Source organism: Mobula birostris, chromosome 19 (assembly GCF_030028105.1).
Source record: "Mobula birostris isolate sMobBir1 chromosome 19, sMobBir1.hap1, whole genome shotgun sequence".
Lineage (NCBI taxonomy): Eukaryota > Metazoa > Chordata > Chondrichthyes > Myliobatiformes > Myliobatidae > Mobula > Mobula birostris.
In genome coordinates, this window is record NC_092388.1 from 69,265,513 (window position 1) to 69,285,869 (window position 20,357).

The window sequence follows — 20,357 nt, forward strand, 5'->3', positions numbered from 1 at the left end:
AGGTCTAACGACAGAGGCATTTGGGGGTGGGGAAGGCCTGGCGTGGGTGTTGGGAATGGTGAAGTTCTTGATTATATTGCCCAGGTGAGTTGGGTTGGTAGATACTCTGGGAAGAGCAGCAGGTTCTGTGTATTGTGGAGGGCATTAGTTAGATTTATGGTAGTTGGGGTGGGTGCTGGGCGATGATGCTGGAAATTTGGAACAGAAAAGACTGGAGATACAATGCAAGTCAAGCAGCGTATGTGGAAAGAGAATCCAAGTTAGTGTTTCAGGTCAAAGCTCTTTCATCTTTCTTGTTGTGTTCATTTGTAGTTCTATGTTTCCTTGAGTGTTTCAGATAATATGACAGTTTTATAATATTAACAAAATGGGATTTCCTTGGAATGGCTATGCCCACGTCAGGAATTTATCTTAACCTGTAAATCAATGATTCAAGGTCTGAACCTGTAATTTCAGTTTAATATAGTTGTTCAAACTGTTTCCATTGTAAATATGAAGGTATGAATAATAACAGGTAATATTCACAGCAATTTGTAACTTTTTAATGTATATGTGGTTATTGAATGCAGATTAATTTCATTGTGTGTTTTATGCAGTTTTATTCTCATGAATCTTTATCTTTACCAACCATTAGGATATGAGCTCCAAAATCAAAGGACTTACATACACTGATGCTGATCTCATAGTGACGCCCATCATTGACAACCCCAAGGTAATTAAGAGATTGCTTTAATATAATTTAAAGATTTCTTTTTACTTGCTTTTCTTTTTTTATCTAAGTTATCCATGTTGGCCTTAGAAATTAAACTCATAGGGTTGTGTTGACTCCATGTTCTGTCGGTCAACGCAAGCATAAAAAAGCTTATTTGGGAATGAAACCTTGTTGTTTTTGTTACTTGGTTTTGCTTTGTAGGAGGTGATGAGATTCAAGCCCTGTCATAGCTGTCGTGCTTCCTTCGTGTTTAGTTCAGAATTCCCTCTTTGCATGTGAGATTGCTTTCTGATGGTCATACCTGGATCTCTTGCACTTTCCTGGTTGACCAGTCCCAAACAACATCGAATTAGCCCTCAGCAGATTGTGGACCTCTTGCTTTATCCAGGACTTCAGGGTGGGGAAGACTCAGTCAGGAGTCTGTTACAACTATGATGTATTCATTCAGGACTTCTGGTAAGTCCTGAACATGGCCTAATCCACCAATTAGAAGCAGTCCCTTAGCTGCTCCTCGGCCTCTGTGACCACCTCTATTGTCCTTACCTCTGGTGCCTTGCTCTTTCATCTCTGCCTAAACGTACTGTAGGTAAGAGGAGGACAGTCAAATGATCGAATTTCTAAAAATACAAAAAAGCCTTGTTAGAGATTGGGCTATAAAAATGGTATCTTCATCTGGCCTGTCCTGGGATATTTTTTCTTTTGTACACAAAGTGCTCTTCAGCTTTTTGGAAGGTGAGCTGACAGCGTTTTGACAAAATAAGATTACTATTGAGCTACTTTGTTTGAGGTAAATGATCAGATCTCTTCCTATCATAACTTGCTACTTTCTTGTCCAGACGTGGAGGACTAATATATAAAAGAAAATCACACTGATTTTTCTTATCCTTGGTCAACTCTTTTTCTCTTGATCCTGGCCAACTAAGATGCAGGTAGACCTACAACAAAGCAGAAATGCTGACAATGATAAGTATTTGTGGAGTTGATGTTTCAGGTCAAGAGAAAGGAGAACATTTTTGTGTTACGGTGGAGGCCAAGGGTTTTTCTGAGATCAATTACTTCCAGTGCTGGTAGTTAGAGACTGAGAAAATAAAGACACCTGTAGGAACAGCGACATAGCAGTTACTGGAAATCTGTAAAAAAAAAAAACCTGAAAAAATATTCAGTTGATCAGTTAATTATACAGATGGACTGCTCTGATTCAAAGAAAGGCAAGTTACCTAAAGTCATAGAATTCAACATTGAGTCCCAATCCCAAACGGAAAGCAAACTGCTGTTCCTTGAACTATCATTGGGTCCTGTCAGAGCAGTGCAGGAGGCAACTCACGAAAATTAGAGAGAGACAAGACTAGAGAATTACAGTGGCAGGCAGCTGGAAGCTCAAGATCTTTACTGCAGACTCAACGAAATGTGCAAGGCAGTCACTCAGTTTGTGTTTTGTGTCTGCAAATGCCTGCAAGAAAATGAACTTCAAGGTAGTTTACAGTAATATGTACTTTGATAATAAATTTACTTAGAACTTTGATCTTAATAGAACATAGAAAGATACAGCATAGGAACAGGCTTTTTGGTCCATGACGTCTATGCCGAACATGATGGAAAATTATTTGTCCTTTTCTCTACATATAATCTTTATCTCTTCACCCCTGCATGTTCATGTGCTTGTCTAAGAGCCTGTTAAGCTGTAAGTTGTCATGATTAATGTACTTCTTCGTGCATTTTATGTTACAGATATTGAAGCCAGCACCCATAAAGTTCGATGCTAAAACTCTCAGTGTCCCAGCCTATTCTGGTAAGTATTAATAACAGCTCACATTGAGGTTATACTATACCTTAAATTTTCCCGTTTTCAGTTCCTTTTTAATTGTAATACATACTTTCTCCTGAACTGAGAAGAGTATTGGAAAGTTTGAGATTAAAGGAAATGGACGGATGAATAAAGGAGGAATATTGGGGTGGAAAACCATATCTTTGAGAACTGATGAAATTTGAAATTTGGGTCTCCAGGAAAACTGCTACATTGCATGATTTGGCCCGAGTTAATAGCTGAGGGAGGTGAAATTTTCACTGGCAAAGCAACAGAGTTGATAACTTACTCGAGAGGCCCTCCATTGGTGGAGGTCGACCATGGAAATTGCGTCTTAGCTATCTGCATTGTTGATACAGTGCCATCAGTACGCAAGCAAGGGCAGTACGATATGGAGAGCAAGCTGTTATCCGTGCAGCAGGCTCCCCCTCTATGTAGCTCATGAATGGCAGAGACACACAGTTTGGCACCAGCGGCGTCGCAGAAATTGCCAGTGTTCAATCTAGTGCCGTAGGGACTCTACCTCTGGATTTTTTCCCCTCCGGCTTTACTCCTGAAGCCTTCCCCATGAGTGGGTATAGCTGCAAGGCAGCAGAGGTTTGAGATCAGAGTTGTCTGCGCTTCTCCAAGATGAGCTGCCAACCATGACTGATGAGCCCCATCTGCCCAAAGCAACTGGTTTTCAGGCACCATTAACCTGCTTCTGCCCCTTCTGTTAGTAGAAATGGTTCCATCGGGCTTAGTAGCTAAGCCATAAGTGAAGCCCAGGAGCTGGACTTGGTTGTTAGAGTCTTTTAGAGATGCATGCCATTGGAAGCTTTTAATAGATAGTGGAAGCTTATCCCCACTATGGTCCCCGCTCCCCCATCCCTGCTTCTGGCTATGTCAACCTTAACGAACCTGATTTACTCAAAACTATAGATTTAGCTTTATCATCATGACTATTTGGGAGGATATGACACTGTATAGAATTGGTTCTGGAAGTGTTGGATTTTGCTTGGTTGAAAAATAAATACTTGAGTATAATATTAGATAGGACACAGGGCACAATTTAATTTGAATTGTCTTTTATTCCCTCACTAAACTGAAAAATGCAGTTAAAATCTAAAAAATTTGCATCTTTAGCAATGCAGCACTCGACAGTGAGTATCAGCATGTACTGTATGCTTTATGCTTGAACCTGAAGTCGGACCTGATTTTGTAACCTGATTTAAGGGTGAGATTCCTCTTATATCATGGAGGAAATTGAACAATCGACACTCTCTGCCTGTGTACATGGGATATCCACTTTCTCATAGTTTTTCTCTATTTCTAATCTTTAAAAAATAGGGAATAGCTAGAATTAGATTTGCTGTCAAAATTACTGATTTAATCAACAAGTAACCATTATTGAATAAGCAGATTATTAAAATTGGATGCTATTGATTACAAAGTCATATCTGCTATTGTGTTGCCCATAAGATTTATCACTTAGCCCACTGTTCTGAACAATACAACAGTCACCACTCATCCTTCAGGATCAGTTACTGACATATTGACTCCACTGACCCTCTTACTTAGCTATGGTGAGCCTGTGTACTTGAACTCCTCCAACAGGTTTTGACTGAAAATGCAGATACACTTGAAGTCAGAAGTTTACATACACCTTAGCCAAATATATTTAAGCTCAGTTTTTCACAATTCCTGACATTTAGTCCTAGAAAACATTCCCTGTCTTAGGTTAGTTAGGATCACGACTTTATATTAAGAATGTGAAATGTCAGAATAATAGTAGAGACAATGAATTATTTCAGCTTTTATTTCTTTCATCACTTTCCCAGTGGGTCAGAAGTTTACATACACTTTGTTAGTATTTGGTAGCATTGCCTTTAAATTGTTTAACTTGGCAGAACTGAAAAAGCGTGTGCGAGCAAGGAGGCCTACAAACCTGACTCAGTTACACCAGTTTTGTCTGGAGGAATGGAACAAAATTCCAGCAACTTACTGTGAGAAGCTTCTGGAAGGCTACCCAAAACATTTGATCCAAGTTAAATGTGGACCTACAATAGAAACATAGAAAACCTACAGCACAATACAAGCCCTTTGGCCCACAATGCTGTGCGGAACATGTACTTACATTAGAAATTACCTAGGGTTACCCATAGCCCTCTAAGCTCCATGTACCTATCCAGGAGTCTCTTAAAAGACCCTATTGTATCCGCCTTCACCACCGTCACCGACAGCCCATTCCATGCACTCACCACTCTCTGCATAAAAAACTTACCCAACATCTCCTCTGAACCTACTTCCAAGCACCTTAAAACTGTGCCCTCTCATGTTAACCATTTCAGCCCTGGGAAAATGCCTCTGACTATCCACATGATCAATGCCTCTCATCTTGTACACCTCTATCAAGTCACCTCTCATCCTCCATCGCTCCAAGGAGAAAAGGCGGAGTTCACTTAACCTATTCTCATAATGCATGCTTCCCAGTTGTAAATCTCCTCTGCACCCTTTCTATGGTTTCCACATCCTTCCTGTAGTGGGGTGACCAGAACTGAGCACAGTACTCCAAATGGGGTCTGACCAGGGTCCTATATAGCTGTAACATTACCTCTCAGCTATTAAACTCAATCCCACGGTTGATGAAAGCCAATGCACCGTATGCCTGCTTAACCACACAGTCAACTTGCGCAGCAGCTTTGAGTGTCCTATGAACTTGGACCCCAAGATCCCTCTGATCCTCCACACTGCCAAGAGTCTTACCAATAACACTATATTCTGCCATCATATTTGACCTACCAAAATGAACCACCTCACACTTATCTGGGTTGAACTCCATCTGCCACATCTCAGCCTAGCTTTCCATCCTATTGATGTCCCGCTGTAACCTTTGACGGCCCTCCACACTATCCACAACACCCCCAACCTTTGTGTCATCAGCAAATTTACTAACCCATCCCTCCACTTCCTCATCCAGGTCATTTATAAAAATCACGAAGAGAAGGGGTCCCAGAACAGATCCCTGAGGCACACCACTGGTCACAGAATTCTATGCACAATATGACATGTCTATAACCACTCTTTGCCTTCTGTGGGCAAGCCAACTCTGGATCCACAAAGCAAGGTTTCCTTTGATCCCATTCCCTCTTACTTTCTCAATAAGCCTTTCAAGGGATACCTTATCAAATACCTTGCTGAAATCTGTATACACTACATCTACTGCTCTACCTTCATCAACGTGCTAAGTCACATCCTCAAAAAACTTAAATCAGGCTCGTAAGGCACGATCTGCCTTTGAGAAAGCTATGCTGACTATTCCTAATCATATTATGCCTCTCCAAATGTTCATAAATCCTGCCTCTCAGGATCTTCCCCATCAACTTACCAACTACTGAAGTAAGACTCACTGGTCTATAATTTCCTGGCCTATCTCTACTCCCTTTCTTGAACAAGGGAACAATATCTGCAACCCTCCAATCCTCCGGAACCTCTCCCATCCCCAATGAAGATGCAAAGATCATCGCCAGAGGGTCAGCAATCTCCTCCCTCACCTCCCACAATTTATCTCATCTGGTCCTGGAGATTTCTCCAACTTGATACTTTCCAAAAGCTCTGCACATCCTCTTTCTTAATGTCTACATGTTCAAGCTTTTCAATTCATGGTAAATCATCCCTACAATCACCAAGGTCCTTTTCATTAGTAAATACGGAAGCAAAGTGTTCATTAAGTATCTCTGCTGTCTCCTCCAGTTCCATACACACTTTTCCATTGTCACACTTGATTGGTCCTATTCTCTCATGACTTATCCTCTTGCTCTTCACATACTTGTAGAATGCCTTGGGGTTTTCCTTAATCCTGTCCACCAAGGCTTTCTTGTGACCCCTTCTGGCTCTCCTAATTTAATTCTTAAGCTCCTTCCTGCTAGCCTTATAATCTTCTAGCTCTCTATCATTACCTAGTTTTTTGAACCTTTTGTAAGCTTTTCTTTTCTTCTTGACTAGATTTTCAACAGCCTTTGTACACCACAGATCCTGTACCCTACCATCCTTTCCCTGTCTCATTGGAACACACTTATGCAGAATGCCACGCAAATATCCCCTGAACATTTGCCACATTTCTGCTGTACATTTCCCTGAGAACATCTGTTCCCAATTTATGCTTCCAAGTTCCTGCCTGATAGCTTCATATTTCCCCTTACTCCAACTAAACGTTCCCCTAACTTGTCTGTTTATATTCCTCTCCAATGCTATGGTAAAGGAGATAGAATTGTGATCACTATCTCCAAAATGCTCTTCCACTGAGAGACCTGACACCTGAACCAGATTCATTTCCCAATAGCAGATCAAGTATAGCTTCTCCTCCTGTAGGCTTATCTACATATTGTGTCAGGAAACCTTCCTGAACACACCGAACAGACTCCACCGCATCTAAATCCCTTGCTCTAGGGAGATGCCAATCAATATTTGGGAAATTAAAATCTCCCACCACAACAACCCTGTTATTATTACCTTTCCAGAATCTGTCTCCCTATCTGCTCCTCAATATCCCTGTTACTATTGGGTGGTCTATAAAAAAATACCCAGTAGATTTATTGACCCCTTCTTGTTTCTAAGCTCTACACACAGAAACTCCGTAGACAATCCCTCCATGACTTCCTCCATTTCTGCAGCTGTGACACGATCTGTGATCAGCAGTGTCACATCTCCATCTCTTTACCTTCCTCCCTGTCCTTTCTGAAACATCTAAAGCCTGGCACTCTAAGTAACCATTCCTGCCCCTGAGCCATCCAAGTCTCTGTAAGCCACAACACTATTGCTCCAAGTACTGATCCACACTGTAAGCTCATCCGCTTTGTTCATGATGCTTCTTGCGTTAAAATAGATACATCTCAAATCATCGGTGTGAGTGTATCCCTTCTCTATCACCTGCCTATCTTCCCTCTTGCATTGTCTCAAAACTTTCTCTATTTGTGAGCCACCCACCCCCTCCTCCGTCTCTTCAGTTGAGTTCCTATCCCCCAGCAGTTCTAGTTTAAACTCCCCAATAGCCTTAGCAACCTCCCTGCCAGGATATTGGTCCCTCTCGGATTCAAGTGCAATCTGTCCTTTTTGTACAGGTCACACTTGTCCCAAAAGAGATCCCAATGATCCTGAAATCTGAATCCCTGCCCCCTGCTCCAATCCCTCAGCCATGCATTTATCCTCCACCTCACTATTCCTATGCTCACTGTCTTCAATAAAATTATTGGATTCTTTCTTCTTGAGATGTCATCTGATACAAGATCAGGGCGAATGTGCCGAACTGGGGTATGCCAACCAGTCTGGGCCCATGACTGGACTTCACATGAAGCACAATGATTTGTGGCACCATATATTATTCGATTGTCTCAGACTTGTGTATTTGATGGAGCACATAGGAAAAGCAGAAATCTGAAATTTAAATTGCCAAACAGATAGAAAATTCGTGAGGTTGATAAGTAAAGTTAATAGATTTGTTTTTCCTTTTTTCATTTTAAATAAATCTATGAATTGATAATTGAATTCTTTATATAAAAAAAATTGAACTAGTGTAGTGCTATTTCTGTCATCGATTAACTTTAATATTTAAATCAAATAATAATGTCTTGTCTTGGTATTTTAAAGTCCTGACTGATGCAATTATTTTTATAGAATTAGTGCACTACATTTTCAAATAGCATTTGCTGTGTTTATGATTAAACACAAATAATATTTGTATCAACATTGTAATCTGGTGCAGTTTTACCGGTAAACTAGCGTTTAAACTGTGACACAGTTTGATGTTTATCGATAGTGGTGCTGTTTACCTTCAGCCCACGCTGTCCTTTTTCTATAAATTTTCACAGCCAGAAAGAAAATTAAACAGAGCACTCCAAAAAAATGTTGTATTTTAATGTTCATTGGACACAAGCTTCTTGAATCATGCTTCAAAATTGATGTACTTAGAAGCTATTTCTGAATATGATTGTCAAGCACTAATGATAAGAATAATTTAATTATTTAATATAGTGATGGCTACATTATTATTTCAAAAATCAATCCACTGTAATTGGTGTTTTATAATTTAGCTGATAATTTAGTGGCACCTTCTCTATAATTTGTTGAGATATCCCTGCTCTGTCAGGTCAGAGAAAAGGTTAGAATCCCTGCCTTCGAAAGGGAAAGCCATTAAACTAATGCTAATCAGCTAATTGGACAATCTGGGCTCAGTGCAGGCTTTGTTTAATCACATTAAGGATTCGTGGAAATGTCAAAGTAATTTGTTAATTGCCTGCTGAACAAATTCTTCAGTCAACTTAATTTGAAAGAAATCATCTGGTAATTTTGGTTGGTGAGAATAATTAATTCAATAGACCGGAAGTAAGTTGCAATTTACATTTGTGAAAATGTGGATTGTTCGAAATATATAAAACAGCATTCAGATTTGTACCATACTCTCATTTATCTTAAGGGATACTTTTACATCTAAACTCTTAATAGCTGGCAATTTTGCATTACGATATGTAGCAAGCTTGAAATTTTGTTTGTTCTATCATTTATGTTCTCAACAGTCAAAAAGTTGAAAAAGGAGGGGGCAGGAAGATGTGTCTGGTGGAAATTAAGGAGGATATGATGACTCTTGAGGTGGAAGGCGAGTAAACTAGCATCTATGGAAAAGCGTAAACATTTGACATTTCAGGCTGAGACCCTTCATCAAATCTGTTTACTCTTTTCCATCGAGGCGTTGGGGTTAAGCTTAGGGTTAATGCTGCCTAGCCTGCTGAGTTCCTGCAGCATTTTGTGTGTTGCTTGGACTTGCAACATCTGGAAATTTTCTCATCTTTGGAGTACAGTAAGAGCCCTATTTTTCTTTTTAGTGGGAGCAGATTGGTAAGAGTGAAGGAGCAAGAAATAGAGAAGATATGGCTGAAACCCTGTTAACTCCTATAGAAGATCAGAGTCATTAGCATGAAAAGTTAATCAGAATCTAGTCTAATATCACTGACATACATCATGAAATTTGTTGTTTTGCAGTAGCAGTACATTGCAATACATAATAAAAAATATAAATTACAATAAGAAGTGTATATATAAATTAAATAAGTACTGCAAGAAGAGAGCGAAAAAAGTCAGGTAGTCATTCTCAACAAGTTAGAATATTGTCCGTGGTACATCTGCAGAAATGTGTGAGAGTTTTTGGATTTGTTGACATAGCTAATCTCCTAAAACACCTAATGAAAAATAGCCACTGGCATTCCTTCTTTGTAATCACATTAATAGTTGGGCTCAGGATAGATCTTCAGAGATGTTGACACCCAGGAACTTGAAGCTGCTCATTACTGCTTATCCTTCGACTTCCCCTTCTTGAAGTCCACAAGCAATTCCTTGGTTTTACTGACATTGAGTGCAAGGTTGTTGTGACACCAGCCAACTAGCTGATCTATCTCACTCCTGTACACCACCTCATCATCACCTGAAGTTCTGGCAAAAATAGCTATGTCAACAGCAAATTTGTAGATTGTGTTTGAGCTGTGCCTAGCCATACAGTCATGGGTGTTGAGAGAGTAGAGCAGTGGGCTAACCACACATCCTTGAGGTGCGCCAGTGTTGATTGTCAGCGAGGAGGAAATGCTATTTCTGATCTGCACTGGATTGGTCTCCCAGTGAGGAAGTCAAGAATCCAGTTGCAGAGAGGTGTACAGAGGTCCAGGTTTTGGAGCTTATTGATTACAATGGAGGGTATGACTGTGTTGAACACTGATCTGTAATGAATAAACAGCAGCCTGACGTAGGTACTGCCATTTTCCACCTGATCCTAGGCAGAGTGGAGAGCCAGCGAGATTGTATCCACTGTAGACCTATTGTGATAGGCAAATTGTAATATGGCCAGTTTCTTTACTTAGGCAGGAGTTGAGTCTGACCATGAGCAACCTCTGAAATCACTTTAACACAGTAGAAGAGAGTGCAACTGGCGATAGTTGTTGAGGCAGCTCACCCTGCTCTTCTTGGGCACTGGAATGATCAACGACCTTTTGAAGCAGGTGGGAACCTTCGACTGCATCCGTAAGAGACGGATGATGTCCTTGAACACTCCCACCAGTCGGTTGACACAGCTTTTCAGTGCCTTCCTGGTACACCATCAAGGTTTGACGCCCTATGAGGGTTCACCCTCTTAACAAATATTCTGATGTTGCTCTGGGATAAAGATTACAGATGCTACAGGGATTCACGCAGTTGTAGTTTTAATCCCCCTTTCAAAGTGCGCATAAAAGGTATTGAGCTCAAGGGTTTCAGTTTATAGAAATTAATGGCCTGCAAACCCTGCCAGAGCAGATGTGCCTCCAGTTCTGTCTATAAGCTCAATCAGAATTGTTTTCTCGCTCTTAATATAGCCTTCCAAAGGTTGTACTTGGACTTCTAGTATAGTTCTGGATCAGCAGTCTTGAATACCACAGGTCTAGCCCTCAGCAGACTACAAATCTCCTGGTTCATCCACGGCTTTTGGTTTGGGTACGTTTGGTATATTCTTGAAGGCTCATACTCATTCACTCAGGTCTTGAAGTTGATGACAACTGTGGCATATTCATTCAGACTTGAAGATGAATTCCTGGTTTTTGTTGAGTCCACTGACTCAAAGTAGTCCTTTAAGTGCTCCTCTGCTTTCCTTTACAATGCTGCCTTGGTCCTCAACACTGTTGCTGCTGTGTTTAGTCTCTGCCTATACGCTGGGAGTAGAAGTACAGCCAGGTGATTAAACTTTCCAAACTGCGGGCGTGGGATGACATAGTAAGTGTACTTGTTGGTAGTATAACAGTGGTATGAGTGTGTTGTCTCCTCAGGTATATATTGGTGGTAATTAGATAGATAGATAGATATACTTTATTAATCCTGAGGGAAATTTGGTTTCGTTACGGCCGCACCAACCAAGAATAGAGTGTAAATATAGCAATACAAAAACCACCAACAATCAAACAGCAAAATGCAAACTATGCCAGATGGAAAATAAGTCCAGGATCAGTCTATTGGCTCAGGGTGTCTGACCCTCCACGGGAGGAGCTGCACGTTCAATGGCCACAGGCAGGAATGACCTCCCGTGCCGCCGAGTGTCGTATCACGGTGGAATGTGGCCGAAGTCCAACAGTAAGAAGTTCAATATCTGGTCTGCAAACACGTTCCTCGATTGTAATATGACCCGGATTGCACCATCTGTTGTTAACCAGAACAGTAAGCACCCAACTCCTTTACACTTACCGCTCTCAGTGCACTTCCGGTCAGCCGGAATGGTATTACCCACCGAACTCCTCTTCTCCATAAGTCTCTGTTGTCTCAACCCGGTCCTCTTTCCTCGGCTTTGTGATTCCCCCTCTGCATCCTCTGTGTGTTTTCCTCTGGATTTCAGCAGGGGTGTCCACCACTCTGCTCGCTAAACCGGCCGCCATTAGCTGGAATACGCAATGCGACCTTGCTTCTGTCCCGCATGTCGGGATGTAACTATTTCCAGCGCTTAAAAAAAACCCAAATAAAACTCTCTCTACCAGCATGTTAGAGAGGGTGCAGCTTCGACGTGTTACCTTGAGAAAAAAAAACAAAAAATAACGTGAATTAAAAAGTAAGAAGAAGAAAGTAAGAATAGATTGGAACGGCTGTACCAGGCTGCATGCACGACCGGCGCATGCGCAATTATTCAGAAATTTCCAACGACCTGGCCTCCACAGCCACCTCAGGCAACAAATTCACCACTCTTCTTTCAGTTAGTCCTGACGAAGGGTCTCAGCCCGAAACGTCGACTGTACCTCTTCCTAGAGATGCTGCCTGGCCTGCTGCGTTCACCAGCATTTTTTGTGTGTGTTGCTTGAATATTCAGCATCTGCAGATTTCCTCGTGTTTTCATTTTTAAATTCACCACCTTCTGCCTAAAAAAATTTCTCCACTTTTCTGTTTAAGTGGACATCTATTCTATCATCTAAATCATTGACATTCAACAAAAAAAAAGTGGTCCCAACAACAACCTGTGTGAAACACCACTAGTCACCGGCAGGCAACCAGAGAAGGTTCTTACTCGCTGCCTCCTACCATTAAGCCAGTGTTCTAACCGTGCCAGTAACTTTCCTGTAATACCTTGGGTTCCTAACATGGTAAGCGGTCTCATGTGTGGCACCTTGTCAAAGGCCTTCTGAAAGTCCAAATATACAACGTCCACTGCATCCTCTTTATCCAACATGTAATCTCAAAGAATTCCAACAGGTTCGTCAGGCAAGATTTTCAGCTTCAGAAAACCATGCTGACTTTGTCCTATCTTTTCCTGTGTCACCAAGTACTCCATAACCTCATCCTTAACAATTGGCTCCGACATCTTCCCAACCACTGAGGTCAGGCTAACTGGTCTATAATTTCCTCTGCTGCCTTCCTCCTTTCTTAAATAGTGGAGTGACAGTTGCAATTTTCCAGTCCTCTGGCACCATGCCAGAGTCCAACGATTTTTGAAAGATCATTACTAATGCCTCCACAATCTCTACTGTTACCTCTTTCAGAACTCTAGGGTGCAGTTCATCTGGTCTGGGTGACTTATGTACCCTTAGGTCTTTCAGCTCTTTGAGCATCTTCTCCCTTGAAATAGTAAGTGCACTCACTTCTCTTCCCTCACAGCCTTCAACATCTGGCGTATTGCTAATGTCTTCCACAGTGAAGGCTGATGTGTGTGAGACAGGTGTGAAATATACCACCAGGGTGAATCCAGCGAGGTAGCCATGCTCAGTGTGGGACCTTACAACTTAGTGTTGTGTCTTCCCTTTGCTCAGCTGCACCCAGTTATTCCATCATCACAGGGAGGCCGTGATTCTCCCAGCAAAATGCTACAGACCTGAGTTTATGACCACAATACTGAGGAGGGAACAATATATTTTGTGAAGAATTTGAAATTCTGTGAAATGATTTGTATTGAAGACTTAGTGACTGGAAAGTTCTGTCATGAAAATATTCAAAATTCAAAGTAAATTTGTTATCGAAGTAATATATGTTGCCATATACTACTTTGAGATTCATTTTCTTGCAGGCATTTTCAGGAAAAAAAAATAGTATTTACAAAAAGCTATACATAGCAAAGTCTGACGGTTAACAAATGTGCAAAGGAATACAAATTATGCAAATAAATTGAAGGAGGATCCCAACTGCTTCTACAGCTATATTAACTACAAAAGGATAGCAATGGTCAAAATTGGTTCTCTTGAAGATTGGAGTGATCATCCACTGCATGGAGCCAAAAAGATAGGGGAGATCTTAAATGGATATTTTGCGTCTCTATTTACTCAGGAGACAGACACAGAGTCTATAGATGTGAGACAAAACAGCAAGGAGGTCATGGACCATATAGAGATTCCAAAAGAAGAGATGTTTGCTGACTTGAGGCAAACTCCAGGGCTTGACAAGCTGTTCCTCTGATCCTGTGGAAGGGTATTCCAGAAGCTACAGTGGCCTGAGCAGTGATATGTAAAACACCCTTGGCAACAGGTGAGGTGCTGGAGGATTGGAGGATAGCTAATGTTCCGTTGTTTAAGGAAAGTTCTAGGAATAAACTGGTAGGTTGTAGGCTGGTGAACCTAACATCAGCAGTGAGTAAGTTATTGGAAGGTGTCCCAAGCGACTGATTAGGGATATTCAGTGTGGCTCTGTGTGTGGAAGGTCACGTCAAACCAATCTTTAGAGTTTTTTTGAGAAAATTACCAAGAAAGTTGATGAAGGCAAGGAAGTGAATGTTGTCTACATGAACTTTAGCAAGACCTTTGAAAAGGTCCTGCATGGGAGGATGAGGGAAATTGGATTAGTCATTGACTTTGTGGGAAAAGTGAGAGAGTTGTAGTAGATAGTTGCCTCTGACTAGTGTCCTGTGACTAGTGTGTGACAGAGGGATCAGTGCTGAGTCCATAATAAACTGGATCAGCAGATTTGTGGATGACACTTAAGATTGGGGTTGTAGTGGACAGTGGGGAAGGCTATCAAATCTTGCAGTGGGATCTGGACCAGCTGGAAAAGTAAGTTGAAAAATGGCAGGCAGCACACATAAAAGTTGCTGGTGAACGCAGCAGGCCAGCAGCATCTATAGGAAGAGGTACAGTCAACGTTTCGGGCTTTTGTCAAGACTAACTGAAGGAAGAGCGAGTAAGAGATTTGAAAGTGGGAGGGGGAGGGGGAGATCCGAAATGATAGGAGAAGACAGGAGGGGGAGGGATGGAACTAAGAGCTGGAAATTTGATTGGCAAAAGGGATATGAGAGGATCATGGGACGGGAGGCCTAGGGAGAAAGAAAGGGGGAGGGGGGAAGCCCAGAGGATGGGCAAGGAGTTATAGTGAGAGGGACAGAGGGAGAAAAAGGAGAGAGAGAGAGAGAAAAATAATAATAAATAACGGATGGGGTACGAAGGGGAGGTGGGGCATTAACGGAAGTTAGAGAAGTCAGTGTTAGGGACTTTCACCTGCAGCTCAATGGAGTAACACACAAATTTTGTGGCTGCCTTTAATTCCTCCTTTTCCCCAGTTTAAACTTCGAATTTTTAACTTCTATTTGTCGGATCTTGGAGGGGAATAGTTGGCATTATGGCACAATCTTTCAGAAATGGAAAGCGGCTTTCTGAATCCAGCAATGGAAAGGGAAAAACTTCAAAAGAAAAATCAGAAGATATGCCTGTCTGGGCTGAGCGTTTAGAACATGTGTTGATGGCTATCGGCAAGAAAATAGACAATAACACTTCTGAGATGAAGTTGTTCCAACAGAGTATTCAGTTTGTAGAGGAAAATATTATTTCCTTGAATACTGAGCTTAAAGAGTTGAAGCATCAGATAGTGGGTATTTCAGCCCGCTTGGAACAGGCTCAATGCAGGATAATCGATTTGGAAGCAAAGTCTCGTCGGAATAACATTCAAATTGTTGGACTGTAGGAAGGATCTGAGAGTGAGAGTTTATTGGACTATTTTGCTAACTTGTTTCAATTGCTGTTTCCGGATATTCTACCTTAGTCTCCCCTTATTGAAAGAGCACATAGAATTTTCACTTCGAAATCTTTAAGATTCAACTAAATCACGGGCAATTTTGGTCAGTTTTCTTCTTTTTAAAGTTAAAGACCAAATCGTAAAATGTGCAAGGAAACAGAGAGTTTTTAAATTTAACAGCTCCGAGATTCGTTTTTATGAAGACTAACCACGGGAAGTTATAGAACAGCGGATCAAATTTGTTCCAGCTATGAAGATAGCCATGCTAAGGGATTATTCCCATCACTTCGCTATCCGGCCCGATTAAAGTTATTTCCTAAAGATTCGACTCCATGTGCTTTTTTGGATCCCCAAGCGGCACTGGACTATGTTAATTCTACAAACGTTTGTATTTTGGAGGTGGCCAAGGTCTTAATGGTATTAGGTCTGCTGAATAATTTTCCGAAAGAAAACAGGCTTTGAAGATTTCTGATATGCTGAAGGTATCCTTTGATTGATGGACTATTTAAAGAAGATGTGAACTTCTTGATTTGACTGATGGATGACTTCTCTGAAGTCTGTTTGGTATACTGAGTGAATTAATACAACGGACAGATTGTTAACTGGTTTGATTATCTGTTTTTATTTTTCCTTTTCATTAATTAAGTGATAGTTGTTATAGTTTATATAGACTTATTCTTGTATGTATAGCGAGGAGTGCTTAGTAAATAGATAATTAGTTTTAGTTTTTCTGTTAAAAACTACTTTTTCATCAGGCAGTAAGCCAAAGGGATAATGGTGCCGATTTTTTTCATTAGAATATATTGTTTAGGTTTAATTTTATTGCTTTGACGTCTCTGGAGATTGTTTTTGCATTCCCTAGTTTATTTTTAATGATTAAGTATAAACATTTTTTTTTCTCTGTAGGGTTTTCTTATCTTAGGGCTGTGTTTTTTTTTGTAAAGGGGAGAGGGGAATTAAGAAAAACTTTTAAAATCACTATTTAAATTGAGCCGCTTACCGAGTTCTGTTTCTTTCTTTTTCTGTGGGGACGCATTCCGGCTTATTTCTTCTTTTTGCTGGAATTCTGTCTTTTGGGATGGTGGGAGGATTGGGGGTAGTTTTGAATTATAGGTCTTATTGTTGGATTAATTTTATTTTTTTCTGTTTTTTTCTTCTCTTGTATTTTTTCCCATTACGGAGTTCCGGAGCATGTGTGTTTTCTATATGGTTATACTTATCACTGCCACTCTTGATTAGCCCGCATTGATATGCGTGTATTTTCGTGTTTAAAAAAATATTTTATAGCAGTTAAACAGATAAACGTTATTAGTTGGAATGTACGTGGCTGGAATTACCCTATAAAGTGAAAGAAGACTTTTAAAATTAATAGATTCCAGCCCGATATAATTTTTGCTCAAGAAACGCATATCAGAACGGGCGATCAAAATACATTTTTTAAAACGTGAAAGGGCCTTCAATATCATGCCACTTGTCAAAATAAAACAAAGGGCGTATCTATTTTTTATTAAAACTAATATTTTATTTATCCAAGAAGATATCGTGTCAGATATTAACGGTAGATTTTTCATTGTCAAAGGAACAATTTGTAATAGAAAAATTGTCCTGGTTAATCTATATGGACCTAATGTAGATGATCCTTTTTTAAAAATGTATTTGGTTTATTGCCAGATTTAAATGAATATATGTTGTTAATGGGTAGTGATTTTAACTGTTGTTTAAATCATTTGTTTGACAAGAGTTCAACCAATCAGCGACTTCCGAGTTGTTCAGCATCACTTATTAACTCTTTTTTAATTGATTATGGTTTGATCGAAATCTGGAGAAATTTACATCTTAATGATAGAAATTATTCTTTTTATTCACATGTTCATAAAAAATATTCGAGAATTGATTATCTTATAGCTGATTTCCGATTTTTATCCAAAGTCCAGAAATGTGAACATGACGCTAACGCTGTTTCGGATCATGTGCCTTTAAGCTTAGCTTTTGAATTGAATGATGTTGGTATTGTAAATTTGCCTTGGCGTTTTCCAGAAAATTTATTACAAAGTTCGGACCTTGTCAATTTTATTGAGAGTCAAATAAAAGATTTTTTTCTTTTTAATAATATGGGAGGTGTGTCGAAATTGATTGTATGGGATACACTTAAAGCATATTTGCGAGGTCAGATAATCTCCTATTTGGCTAAGCTTAAGAAACAGACAAAAATAGAGTTAGATAGGATTTCAAAACAAATTAAAGACTTGGATGATATTTATGCAGGCTCTCCTAACATTGATTTATTTAAACAAAGGGTTGAACTTCAATCACAATATAATTTACTATTAACTTACCCTATTGAAAGAAATTTGCTTAAACTAAAAAGTCAATTTTATGTGTTTGGAGATAAAAATAATAAGCTATTAGCATCCCAATTAAAGGCAGCTGGAGCTAAAAGACAAATTTTAAAAATTCGTGAGGGAGATGGTAGTTTAGCTTGTAATTATGAAGACATTAATAAAATTTTTCAAGACTTTTACAGTGAACTCTATAAATCTCAGTTTCCATCTGATCCTTCTAAAATGAATGCCTTTTTACAAAAGATTGATTTTCCTAGAATATCTGTTGAAGATCAACAAACTCCTGATACTCCTATTACTGAAAAGTAAATTCAGAAAGCTGTTCTTTCAATGCAATCTGGTAAAGCTCCTGAATTGGATGGTTTTTCTGTAGGATTTTATAAAAAATTTGAACAATTGCTTTCTCTATGTATGTTGGAAATGCTCAAAGATTCTTTGTTAGGAAAGTTACCTCCCACATTTTATGAAGCTTCTATTTCTTTAATTCTTAAGAAGGATAAAGACCTACTGATTGTGCATCATATAGACCTATTTCACTATTAAATGTGGATGCTAAAATTCTTTCAAAAGTAATGGCTAATTCTAGCTAAAATTATTTCTCAGGACCAAACAGGTTTTTATAAAAAGCCGTTATTCCTTCTCTAATACCCGGAGACTGTTAAATGTTATATACTCACCTCTTTCTAAGACTCCCCAATGTGTTGTTTCTCTTGATGCTGAAAAAGCATTTGATAGAGTTGAATGGAAATACTTATTTAACGTTTTAGAGAAATTCAACATTGGTACTAATTCTAATAAGTAGATTAGAATGATATATAAAAGCCCTATTGCCGCTGTTATTACTAATAATTGCAGATCTTTTTTTTTGACTTTCGCGGGGTACGAGACAAGGATGTCTGTTAAGTCCCCTGTTATTTAATTTGGTGTTGGAACCTTTGGCCAATGCATTTCGTGAAGCTAAAGGTATTCAAGGAATTTCCATAAATGGGACTATTCATAAGAGCTCCCTTTATGCTGATGATCTCTTAGTTTATGTTTCGAATCCTGAAGAATCCATTCCTAGTTTATTGAAATTATTAAATGACTTTGGAAAGTTTTCAGGATATAAATTAAACCTCAATAAAAGTGAATTATTTCCTCTAAATGATTCTGCTTCTATATATATGATGACATTCCTTTTAAAGTAACGCAGTCTTTCAAATATTTAGGTATTATTATCACTAAAAATTATAGAGCTAATTTGGTTCTCTTAGTGGATTCTATGAAGCAAGTATTTTATAGATGGAATCCACTTACACTTTCCTTAGCTGGCCGAATTCATGCAGTTAAAATGACGATTTTACCAAAATTTTTATATGTATTTCAAAATATTCCTTTTTTTTTTAACTACGAAGTTTTTTTGATCAGGTTGATTCTATTATTTCATCTTTTGTTTGGAATAATAAAAGACCAAGAATTGGAAAATATCATTTACAAAAATCAAAAAAGGATGGAGGTCTTGCTGTGCCTAATTTAAGAATGTATTATTGGGCGGTTAATATACGATATGTGTGTTCTTAGTTATACTGGACCGATAAAAAGGAACGACCACCTTGGGTTGATTTGGAATTGAAATCTGTGAAACAATTTTACCTAACTTCATTATTAGGAGCCTCTTTACCTGTACAAATAGCCAAAATTTCTATTCTAAATCCATATTCTATGATTAAGCAGTCATTACGAATTTGGTACCAGTTTCGTAATTTTTTTAATCTTAAAAAATTTAACCTTCTTAGTTTAATTTATCAAAACTATTTATTTAAACCTTCACTTAGTGATCCTACCTTTTTTCTTTGGAGGAATAAAGGAACTTATTCCTTCATGAATCTGTTTCAAGAAGGTTGATTGATGTCGTTTGAGAAATTAGTAACTAAATATCCTCTCTCACACTCACATTTCTTGCAATATCTTCAGGTCAGACATTTCTTACCAGAATATTTAAGTAATTTTCCATATATACAAAATTCTGACCTGTTAGACATTATTTTAAAAATGAATCCTTTAGTGAAAGGTTTTATTGGGAAAATTTATAATTTACTATTACAACTTCTCCTGGGTTTGAGGATAAACTACATCCGGCTGTGGAGCATTTGCTTTAGGTAATGAGGTTACCATTAACCACAGCTACCTCCAGGTCACCCTTAGGCAAGGTGTAGCACCTGTCAGTCTTCCTGCTTGGGTTACAGTGAAGCCACGGAATGCAGGTGGTGGAGGAAGCAGAAGGCAAGTTGTGAGTAACACAATCGATAGTTCCTGCTTCTCAGACGCTGAGCAGTAGATCCTTTTAATAGGACAATGTTCAGGGTCACCCGTCTTGTAAAGACACTGCATCGGAAGCAAACAAGGGGAAGCTACTTCTTGTATTTTATCCCTAGTACAACCATGGCTAATACAGACACAAATGTAAAAGACAACAGCGTAAATGGCAGCCCACTTCCAAATAGTGCAGACACCTCGCTCGGTACGGGATATCATGTAAACAGACAGGTGAGCCCGA

At 39.3% G+C, this 20,357-nt stretch overlaps 1 protein-coding gene across 8 annotated transcripts in view; it reads left to right on the forward strand.

The window, feature by feature from the left end:
• Window positions 1-20,357, forward strand: part of ulk4 (unc-51 like kinase 4) — a 702,256-nt gene that overhangs the window by 90,543 nt on the left and 591,356 nt on the right. For all 8 annotated transcript variants that reach the window (XM_072283788.1, XM_072283790.1, XM_072283793.1 and 5 more), the window contains 2 exons: window positions 635-712; window positions 2,441-2,501. In XM_072283788.1, the coding sequence (XP_072139889.1) occupies window positions 635-712; window positions 2,441-2,501 (139 nt within the window). The remainder of the gene's footprint in view (window positions 1-634; window positions 713-2,440; window positions 2,502-20,357) is intronic.